This window comes from Marmota flaviventris, unplaced genomic scaffold (assembly GCF_047511675.1).
Source record: "Marmota flaviventris isolate mMarFla1 unplaced genomic scaffold, mMarFla1.hap1 Scaffold_43, whole genome shotgun sequence".
Lineage (NCBI taxonomy): Eukaryota > Metazoa > Chordata > Mammalia > Rodentia > Sciuridae > Marmota > Marmota flaviventris.
In genome coordinates, this window is record NW_027288260.1 from 396,336 (window position 1) to 408,237 (window position 11,902).

The window sequence follows — 11,902 nt, forward strand, 5'->3', positions numbered from 1 at the left end:
GTCTAGTTCCCAAAATTCACCAGGTACAGTACCTTGACTCCTGTTTCCTTGTGGAAGTTGGTTCCTTTTAGCGTTTACCTGTGCACATGTCATGCACCTATTTGAGATATCTTGAAGCATTTCTCGATGTCCTGGTAGCCAGACATAGGGTGAGATCAATTCTGACATCTTTTGGGGGGATAAATGCATGGCTTGATGAAGATTAGTTAACCATTTTCTCCCTAATAGCTTAGGTATGCAGATTTTTTTTTTTATCTGGGAGGGTCCACCAGCCATGACAGTTTTGTTGGGCCCCCATTGAGGAGTATGAGTTTATTTCTTCTATAGTGTATGACGGGGCCTTTTCCAAAAATTTAACTGGAAATTTTGGATAATTGGAGATTTCTAGGACAGCTTGGTATTTTGGCTCTCAAAGGGCTATTTTCCTGGCTGTTTGATCGGCCAGGTTGTTACCCTGGGTCTGAGGACTATCGTCTTTGCGGTGTCCAGGCCAGTGGATAATAGCCAATTTATCTGGTAACCAAATTGCCTCCAGTAGTTCAAGAATTTCTTGTTTATTTTTGATGGTCTTGCCATCTGAGGTTAGAAGTCCCCTTTGTTTATATATTTGTCCATGCACATGTGCTGTAGCAAAGGCATAATTGCTGTCTGTGTAGATATTCACCCGTTTTCCTTTTGCCCATCTCAATGCCTGTGTCACAGCAATGATTTCTGCTTTCTGGGCTGATGAGCCTCTGGGCAGAGCCTGGGACCAAATAACTTCTTTTTGACCTGTTACTACAGCTGCCCCTGCATACCTTATTCCATCCCGGACATAGCTGCTGCCATCAGTGTAAAGGTCTGCGTCTCTGATGGTGAGAGGAATGTCAGTCAGGTCTAGTCGAGTACCTTGAATGATATCCAGCATCTCTGAACAGTCATGAATTGGCTCCCTGGATTACTGTCCAACAGCAGAGTTGCTGGATTGATGGCCAGGGATTTACTGAAGGTTAATCTGTCTTTATCTAGGAGTAGAGCTTGATTTTGAGTGAGGCAGGCATTTGAAATCCAATGATTTGTGGCATCCCTCAATAGAGCTTCCACTGCATGAGGGGCAGTCACAGTTAGAGTCTGCCCTAGGGTAAGCTTGTCTGTTTCCTTTACCAGAAGTGCAGTAGCCGCTATGGCTCATAAACAAGGGGGCCATCCTGATGCTACTGGATCCAGCCTTTTTGAAATGTAGGCAATAGGCCTTTTCCATGGCCCTAGATTTTGGGTAAGAACCCCTTTTGCAATGCCCCTTTTCTCATGAACATACAGATGGAAGGGCTTAGAGAAATCATGGAGGGTTAGGGCTGGAGTCTGTGCCAGGGCCTTTTTTAGATTTTTAAAGGCTAATTCATTTTCTTCAGTCCAAACTAAGGGTGAGTTGCCCCCTGCAGTTGCAGTATATAAAGGCTTGGCAATCTCAGCAAATCCAGGTATCCAAATGTGGCAGTACCCAACTGCCCCCAGGATTTCCCTAACTTGCCTTTTAGTAGTTGGGATTGGGATCTTCATTATGGTCTCTATGTGGGCTTTGGATAGCAGCCTTTTCCCTTCCCTCAGTTCATATCTTAGATAAGTAACTCAAAGAAAACAGATTTGTGCTTTCTTTTTGGAGACTCGGTACCCCAATAGAGCTATGGTTCTCAGTAAACCCTGGGTGTCCCTTAAATAGTTTCTTTCATCCCTTGCTAAGGGATGGACTCTGCTCTCTCCTCCTCAGTCCTTGCCTATACCCTGGTTAGAGCCAGGCCTTCCATTGCACCTGTACCTCCTTTTACTGCTCTATAACCTGATCATTATGTGCCAATGCTTTACCATGCTCATTTGTGCATTTCTTCCCCTCTGTTCTCACAGCTACAATGAAGCTGCCATTTGCTAGCTGTGTGACCTAAATCAAGTTAACTCGACACAGCTGAGCATCTTTGTCCTGCAACATGAGTGTAAACATGGCTTCTGCTCATGGAGTTCTTATTGCCAGTGAAGAGGGCAGGGATAAAAGTCTCAAAAACAATAGTCCAGTACATGGTCATCAATGGCTCCTGGTGTCATTAAATGTTACCACTACTAGCTGTCAATCTCATTTCACAACTTGGGAACATGAATCCCTGAAAAGTAAAAAATAATAATAATAATAATTAAGTTCACCTGGCCAGTGGGACCAGGTCTGCTCTGACTCTAGATTCTCTGCCCCAACCAGAGCTCAGGGCCAGGATGAATACAAAGGTGCCACATGAATAGAGGACTAATGTAAAGCTGGTAAAGGCAGTTTCATGAATGGACAAAAGGGAAAGAATTGTGGGAAGGAACCAAATCCTATATCTGACACCTGGAGAATCAGGAGATTTTACCTTCATATTGATTCCCTTCTCTTGAGAACAAAACTGTACTGAAAACAGACCCCTGAAACAGGTTAGTCATCAATGCAAACAATAAAGGACACTCTGGAAGTTACCAGGCTGTTTGGTGCATGTACAAGCAGTAAGAGCCACAGATCGGAAGACCTCAAATGGTTCACATGAGACCTCATTCTTCCTGCATCTTCATTCCCTGGCTCACACAATGGCAGGCTGAGCTTGGAAACTCAAGGTTCTGTGTGCTGGCAAGTGACATACCCAGAAAATAGCATCTACACATCTTTTCACAAGTTTACTCATTCTACTCAGCCATAAACAAGAGTGGAGTTATAATTTTGTGGGAAATGCAGGAACCTGGAGCACATCAAATTAAATTAAATAAATCAGATGCAGAAAGTCAATTGTCAAGTGCATTCTCTGATATGTGAAAGGTAAAAAGAAAAATGGAGTGAAAAAAGAAGTGGATCTCGAAAAAACTGGAGAGAGAATTGTTGAGTTTAGATTGATGGAAGAGAGAATAAGAGAGATGATTCAGGCACTGAGAAATGAAACTGATCAATGATGTTATGCCCATACATGTATATGTCACAAATGAATATACTAATAAATTAATATAATGTCCTAATATAAATGACATTTTTGGCACCTGTGACTGAAATTCAGCATGCTTCACCATTGAGCAACATTTCCTTCACCAGTCCTTTTATGTATTTTTTTTTTTTTGAAATAGGTTTCTGCTAAGTTGTTCAAGGCTTTGCCAACAGACAAAAATCTGGGTGCCCACTTTTTGTCTTTGTAAAAATACAAAGGCCTGTCATCCCCCTGGCTTATGAAGCACTCACTAGGCAACAAGTGCCAACTATTTATGACTTCATTTAATTCTCATCACAGTCTTGAGAAGCAAGTGGCATCATCCCCATCTTGAAGATAAATAAATAAAAGTTGGGAGAAATTAAAGATCTATTCAAGCTGAGTGAGGTGGCACATGTCTGCAATACCAGCAGATTAGGAGGCTGAGGCAGAAAGATTATGAGTTCAAAGCCAACCCCAGCAAAACTGATGTGCTAAGCAACTCAGTGAGACACTGTCTATAAACAAAAATGCAAAATAGGACTGGGGATATGACTCAGTGGTTATGAGCCCCTGAGTTCAATCCCAAGTACCAAAGGAAAACAAATCTATTCAAGCCTTAAAAATATATAAAAGCCAGAATACAAATATATGATATGTACTCAAGACCTTGGTCCATTAACATTTATTTTATACTAATCATAACATCTAGGAACCTCCCTGCAAGCTTAATAAATCCAATGCTTGAGAGTACTCCCCAGAGATTTTTGTTTCACTGATTGGAGCTAAAGTTCAGGTATCAGGGTAATTGACTCTAATGCTCACAATTAGGAATGGAATCACTTTTCTATTAAAAATCAGGGAAGCATAGACAAAGAGATTGGATTCACCTGCTCAATATTGTGTGTCAAGTCGACAGGAAAACCAGGGTGTGTGTATGTACTTCTGTAGCTCTCCAAAGAGCTCTCTGTGGCTCCAAACAAAAGAAGACTCCACAAAGCTGGGGGGACACAAGCCAACCCCTCTGCCACAACTCACCCCACTATACTCCAATACTCCTAGACAATAAGTGTACATATAGGAGACAAATCCAGATGGTACCTTGGTGATCAATGGGCGACATGCAAAGAAATAGGGCACAACCAACTTTAGCAAAGGCAAAGGTGTGGCTGGGCCAGGATGGGGACTGGTCTAGAGGATAAACTTTTCCAGGGCACATGAAGCCCAGGGCTTCCTCCTCCCCAAATGAGCCTTGCCTTATCACACATATGCTTGTTCAACTATTTATGCCCTTCTCCTATTTTATATTTCTCTTGCACATGGCTTTGGAGGTCTTATGCTTTGGCATTTCTTATATTTTTTAATGCATCTTTCAAACTACCACAAAATCAACCATGTGGAATATTACCTGTACAGGTTACAGTTTTATTTTATTACCATTTAGCTCAAGCTTCCAAATCTCTCTGAAATACACTTTTTTTAGTTTTTATGATACTTTTATTATCCCTTTACATATTGACAATGGTTGTGATAAAGCAGTATCCTCTGATTTCAACACCTGGAATATCAGTGACCTGCTTAAACTGATTGCACTTTCTTTTAATTCTCCATCATAAGCCTCCATTTTATTTTTTTACACTATATATAACTTTATATATAGTACAGACAAGCCCAAGCTAATATTACATGGTTTCTCTCAGAGAAAGGGCAGCTATCCCCTCTACCTCCATTAGTGAGTATGAGGGCTCATCACAGCTTCCTTAGTTTGGCCTTCCAGCATGGGCTCTGACTCAGCTCAACGTTCAATCTTCCTGTGATCTCCTCAGCCTGTGGCCTTCAGCTCATCTTCTTCTTTTAAAATTTTAGATTAATTTTAATATTTTACAGAGCCTGAATCACAAAAATGCCAGTTTGAAAATGGTGGCATACAGACAAAAACACTACCCAGAAACCAGGTGTTTCATGTGGGAACAAGCCAGAGAAGAGGACCCTATCACACATGATAGAGAGAGGACCCTCAGAGCCATAATGGAACCATGGGAGGTACCTGAAATCCTTCATCCCAAAGTTGAGGCATTGTAAATGGTTTAATGGGACTGAACTAATTTTATCATATAATCAGAATAATAGCAACTGTGATTGGTACATGATTCCAATTGAGATGCCTTTCCATATATGACCATAAAAAAGTGTGGAGACCAGCTCTCTCAGGATTGGTGTTATCCACCAAAGAAAAAAAAGTAAAATTAAGAGACAGCTGACATGTTACACTGGGAAAGCCACAGTTCTCTGTTTTCCAGGGGCATGTTTGTCACCTTTCTATAGACATTAAAATTATAGGCCTGCAGAGAAAGAACTTAAAGATGTCTTTCCTTAAAACATGCAACTCTTTAGGCTATTACCTGCACCATATTCTCCCTGGCCTCATCCATCTGGGTAAGTGCCTCTGCATTCTTAGATTCAGAAGTAGTGTGCAGTTGGGTCATGGAAAGGCTGTGGAAGAAGGGAATTTTAGCATACTGCTGAGGTTTCTTGTAGATGCAGAAGAGAGACTTCAGCTCCAATAGTTCAACACAGCCCATAAAACTGTGTTCCGTATGATACATTGAGGATATTTTCTTCTAACAATGTTTGCTTCTTTAATTCATATCCTCCTAAAATGAGTCATTTTTTAATTAGGGAGTGATGATTAATTTTAGTTTCTCATTTGTTCTAAGTTTAATGAGTTCTACTGATATAACTTACATATAGAATGTCATCTAGAGATTTTAAACATTACTTACTTGTATACATATTATAAAAGAAGACATGAGTTTTAACTTGATATTTTATAAACATTTATTTTATTTACATGTGGATCTGAGGATCGAACCCAGGACCTCACACATGCTACGCAAGTGCTCCACCACTGAGCCATATCGCCATCTGTAATTTAGCATTTTTTATTTATTAACTTGCTTCTGTAATATTAATAAATAAAATAGAACTACTATTGATGTGAATTCTATAATTTGAGTAATTATATGTTTTTAAACTTTTAGAAGGAAATGAGATTCTATGTTCAAAACTTCATTTCGTAGAGGGCAATATCACAATGCCATAAACTACATATATTTCTTATAAAGTCTTTGGATCCAATTTAACTCAAAGAATTAAAAATTTCCTGACCCTGTACTCTCTCAGTTAGGAAATGACAAATTAGAGGATCATAATAAAAGGGTTTGGAAGCACACTGAAAATTTTTGAAAATCAAATGAACATGCTAGTAATTTCCTAATCCTGGATTAAAAATACACAGGAATATAATTTCCAAGTTTAGAGGAGGAATACTGGTGTTGATTAGTTCTTTATGTATTAGTTTTATGTGTATATATATATATATATATATATATATATATATATATATATATATATATACACACACATATGTCCTTTCCAATTTCTATTACAATGGAACTGTCTGACTCTAATTTTTCTTAAAGGAACATTTAGGTCAGTGGAATCTCATCCTACCCTGTCACTGTATTTAAATTTCTGATGTTTTCACAAACTCAAGTTATTTTTTAGTTGTTTTTTTACTTGTTTGCTTGATTCTTTACATGAACAAGTAATTGTGAACCTATCTCCTTCTATGGTCACTGAAACACAAAGAACAAGATGACACAGAAAAGCCAAAGTTGTGGGGAACAAAAGCAGGACTTGAATTTTACATAACTACATCAATCAGAGAGACAGACTGCCCTTTAGGAATCCATGGGTTTCCCAGTAATTAAAGCTTGGCATCTGTGAAGAAGCACTCTCTGGCTTCCTATTTCTTTACTTTAAGATTAAACAGATCTTAACTTTATGAACCATATAAATTTATTGAACATCAACTATGTGAAAAATTTAAGGCTAAACTCTTGGATGAAGAGTTCTTTAAGCCACTGTGCATTTTCTAGCTTTCATGGTAATTGCTCTCTAATTTAGAAACTGTGAATAACAAGAATTTCTAGACAATTCTATAATTAGAAAGAGGCATATAATTTCAAATTACTCATATAAGCATATATTACATTAATACATCTGAATAAATGAAGCATGTGAGATCACAAAACAAAAACATGGGCCTAAAACTCCCCACACAGCTATGAAAAGTGCTGTAATTACAAAGCAAAATACTTGTCTTTTGGGTCCAAAGCATGAGGTTTCAAGGTCCTGTAGCTAATAAATGTATATACCTTCTTTATTTCAAATTTATTGCTGTGCATGCATTATTATAATTTGTTTGAAGGATCATGTGTTGATCTAGTGTTTCATTTCAAACAACTCTCTTAAAAGTACTAAGAATTTTTCTTCTAATATCCATCACTAATAGTATTAGTACCATAGTTATATGGTGATTTTTGAGCCTAAAGGAGAAGTTTACTTAAAATTTAAAAATTATATGTCACTGAAAAGGTAGAAGATATACTATATTAAAGCTGACTTTACTGTCTAGGAAATAGAAATGTCAAAGGAATTATTTCCAGGTATTTGGTAATTTTTGATGTACTGATCTGTGTATAATAAATAAAATTTAATTATATTTGCAGATTTATGGAACTATGCTTCAAAATAAATGTTCCTTGAGAAAGAATATTAGTGTATTTAGCTTCTACATCTATGTCTAGAAAATTTACATAATATCACAAAAATTACATGATTTGTGTAGAAATTCTATTCACTGTATATAGTATTTTGAGGAGATTCATGGATTTGGAATTTTTGATTCAAATATATTTTGTCAAAAATAAACAGAACTTGGTCATAAAGCTTTTGGTTTTATATTATATCATTAATTTATGGTGACGTTATTATTCTATTTCAAGAACAACTATATATAAAAAATAGTGATTCTTTTTCTTGGTGCCATGTCAACTTCCATAATTCTTATCCTTTGTGAAAAAAATGATAATTTTGTAGTGTAGAATTACATCCTTATAAAGCCTATTTTATTTCCTCCAATTTTAATCATAGATCTAAATTCATATTAAAATGTATTGAACATTTTTTACTGTGTATTATAAACCCATAAACTAAGCTAACTATTTTACTTAGAGACCTGGATCTTCAAATATACAATTCTATTTTACCCACAATGAATTAAAGTAACAGTGAAGGAGAAGCATAAAATGAGACAAACATCCACAATGAAAAGAGGAGGTGATCTCCAGTGACAAAAGACTTCAAAGAACTTCTGGAAAACAGAAAGTCTGGAATCAGATGAAGGATGCATTCGAGTTCTAATTAGGGCTCCCCAGGAGAGACATTAAGACCATGAGTAGGCATCTTGGAAGTCTATAAGGTAGGGTGCTTCAGATCAGCACAATGGAAATAAAGGGAAGGAAGCTTGTTTGCAGAATCTGGGTTTGCAGTCTTATCTCAAAGGAGGCTTCTGCTTACTCCAAGTGAAATTTTGGAGTTGTCTTGCACTCTCATATTGGGTCCTACTTGAGATGTGGAGTGTGATTTACATGAGTCTCAAACAGTCTTGAGTGTAGGAAGCCTTGAATGGTCATAGCCAGAAAAACTCTCTTCTACTGATGAAAATATTTTGAAAAGACCACTTTCAGCAATTGTCTGGGAAATGAATCCTTCTGTCCTTATGGTGCCATAAAGCACAATTCCCTATAGTGACACCACAAAAATTCGCTTTTCAGTCAAAGTTCTGTACTTAGTTTATGGTACTGGTGTGAGTCTGTTCCTGAAAAAAAAAAAAAAAAAAAAAAAAAAAAAAAAAAAAAAAAACTTATAAAAAGGAAAACAGGGCAATTAATTACAGTTTTGACAGCTGTGTAGACTGAATGTCAAATTAATGTCATCTTGTGTTTTTTCTGCTCTTCTTTTTAGATCCCCTAAATGGACTTCTTTTGGTCTCTACAACTTAGCTGATTGAGTGAAACTCATACATATGCCCAAATCATTTGAGCCTCCTCACCATAATTTTCTCAAGACACAACTACTTCACTGGTCTTTTTACAATTCCTGTATGGAAAGTGAGTACTAAAAAGAAGAGAATTGGATCATCTGTTTTCAGATTGAATCATGTGATTTTTATCTCCATTGCAACATGGAATCAATGTCCTTCTGATAAGGAGAGTGAATTGACTTAGCTAGGATTGTACTTTCTCCTCTTGCTTTCTGTTTTTTTTTTTTTTAGTACATAGAATTTAGAGTCCTCAGGTGGAGTTTAAATTTTAGTTCAAATCTTGTTAGACATCCTGTTGGAAAAGTGTCCTCTTAAATAATTAGGATTTCTAAAACTGGAGGATGCGGAGGCATGGTGTAAGAAAATGTAATTGCCAAGTGGGTTAATGGGAGTGATAGAGAGTGAAGACTCTTCAACTTTGACAGTCTAGCTCCTGGATCTATGCAGTCTATATCTTAGTAGCACAACCTGATATAATGTTATGTAATTTAAGAAGTGTAAGCAACATCATCACCTGTTCCAGAATTCTACCAGGCCAGTACCTTTTTATTTTTTTGTAGGTGAAAATACAGTGAATAACATGGTCATAGACCCATATAATATCTTTGTTTTTGTTAACTGTGGTCTGATTCAGTTTTATGCATGGTCCATTGGCACTTTATTAGTGGTGCTTGCTTAGGATTTATTGTCCCTAAAAGCAAAATGTAAAAAAAAAAAAAAAAAGAGGTCCACTTGTTAATTTATGATGAGAGAATGATGAAAAGAATGATGCTGTCACAAGAACCTAGAGATAAACCTCTCTTCCTAGCTGGCTGGATATTTGTAAGAAGTATTTGATAGATAAAATTCAGTGACTGGAAACCACTATGGTACTCAGTCCTAATTCATCCTGTGCATCATCAGAGGCTGGATAAAAACAACTAGCCAAGTCAAGTTGTCAACTTGGTTGTCTTGTACAATGTTCATGATATATTTGCTTTGGTATTTGATAGCATGAAATCTCATGATATTTACACTGCATTATCTCTCTCAGAGATCCATCCTGATTACTGTACCCCCAGAATTTTATAGTCTTCAAAATTTCCTTCTAGACTCATTACAAGTCTTGATTTCTTCCTATAAGTTTATGTACCTTCTTACCTGAGGTAACTTTTTTTTCCACGTGTAATTAAGGATGAAGTGTGCTGCCAAGTATTCTTCTCTTTAGAAAGAGCTTTTTTCACTTTTTATTTTTCAAGGCTAACCCTGAAAGATACTGTACAATGGTGTAATTTTATTTCCATTTACTTCTAAATGAAGCTAACTCACATTCATTTCTAGTAGCATTTTGTTAAAAGATGGCCAATTTCTCCTTCTATCTGATTCATAAAGGGACCTTTTCCCAAAGAAGGAAATGAATAGGTGTTGTATCAATTCTTTGCTCTGAAATTTATTGGGGTTTTCTGAGAAAAGTGTAACTTCATGACTATCTTCTTGATTAGTTATTTGCTTAGTTATTGGTCACACTCTACAAGTGTGACCCTAGGTGAAATGCCAAGGATGATAAAGAGTAAAATAAGTAGAAGCTATAAATTTATTATGCTTTTGTAACTGAAGAAAGGTTTGTGAAGTACTTTATGACTTGCATATCTCTCTGCCTTCCATTTAAAATCAAAAGATAAAATTCATCTTTATTTTTTATGTTTCACAAATAAACTTCTAAAAATAAAATTTACACCTATTTTTTCCTAATCCTGTTCATGATTTCTCCATTTTCTTGATTATATGAATTTTTCATAACTCATACTAACTTGATAATCTGTGTCATTTCCTGGTTTACAAACAATTGTTGATTTTTGTCTCTTTTTAGTTATAGTTGGCCTCCAGTGACTAAGAGAAAGACTCCTTCCTGTCTGCTCCTCCCAGCCCTGCTCCAGCCTCTCAGCTTCCAAGACCCTCATACAGTTGGTTGTAAATTCTCCCAGAAGTTGTTTTACTGTCTACTTTTCTGAACTAAAATAAAAAATAAAATAAAAACTTAAAAAAAACTTTAAAATGCAAAATGTGGAGGGAGAAAGCAGCACATTTTTTTTTGTAATTAGGCTTTTTAAAATTTTTAAAATATTTTTCTGTTTTTAATGTGGGTCAGCCACTGATACTTCATCAAAATATAAGTTTCTTTGTTGAGTTCAGGTAATCAAGGAATAGCCACACCCTCAGAACAAAATAAAACACACAAAAAAAAATTAAAAAAAAAACCAGAATCATCTTTAACCTAATGTTTTATAAAATGTCTCAGATCCTCATAACTTGCACACAAGCTTCTGTGTTCAGTTGAATTGTAACTGCTTTTTGTATTTGGAGAGAGTGTGACTACTGAACTTGAAACCTTTTATTCTTTGTGGTTTCTGGTGAGATTAAGTAGGTGAGAGGGTGAAGGGAAAGTGGGGAGTTCTTCCCTATTATAACATGAATTTTCCCCCACAGTCTACTCTCAGCTGCCAGACCTCAAGTTTTTCTTACAGTGGTATACTTTGATTATTCTTACTTCCCCTTTACCAATAATTTTTAACAGCAGTTTATCAAACTACACTTATTAAGAACAATTTTAAAAATAAAGTTATAGTTCACCTCACCAGTCTACACTTATTGCTTATGGTTTCACTCACCTGCTATGCCTCTTTTTGGTGTCTGAAAAACATACATATTATTTTCCATATTTTATCCAGTTTCTTACATGTATATACTGGAAAGAAAATCAGGTCTGGAAATATTCCATTTTGATTGAATGCTATAATCAAGAAAATAATATTTAAACATGCTAAATATATCTACAGAATTTCTCAAGTAGCTATGCTTAAACCAAATAGAATATCCTTAAAAGAAAAACTATGGTCAGCTTTAATAAAGCAAGAATAGAACCCAAGTATTTATCATTAATGATGGATTATAGATGATGCATACAGAATAACCCCAAGATTTAAAGGAAAAATAGTATTCAACCTGGTATTCTAAACTGAAG

General features: G+C 36.1%; 1 protein-coding gene across 1 annotated transcript; it reads right to left on the minus strand.

Annotated features, from left to right (window-relative positions):
* Positions 1 to 409: 409 nt before the first annotated feature.
* LOC117794678 (ribonuclease H-like) lies at positions 410 to 907 on the minus strand. Its single transcript, XM_034635594.2, has one exon. The coding sequence runs from the start codon at positions 905 to 907 to the stop codon at positions 410 to 412; it is 498 nt and encodes a 165-aa protein (XP_034491485.2).
* Between the last annotated feature and the right edge of the window lie 10,995 nt (positions 908 to 11,902).

Bases quoted from the DNA above. Each gene is read 5' to 3' on its own strand.
- LOC117794678 (XM_034635594.2), bottom strand. From the start codon at position 907: ATGCTGGATATCATTCAAGGTACTCGACTAGACCTGACTGACATTCCT.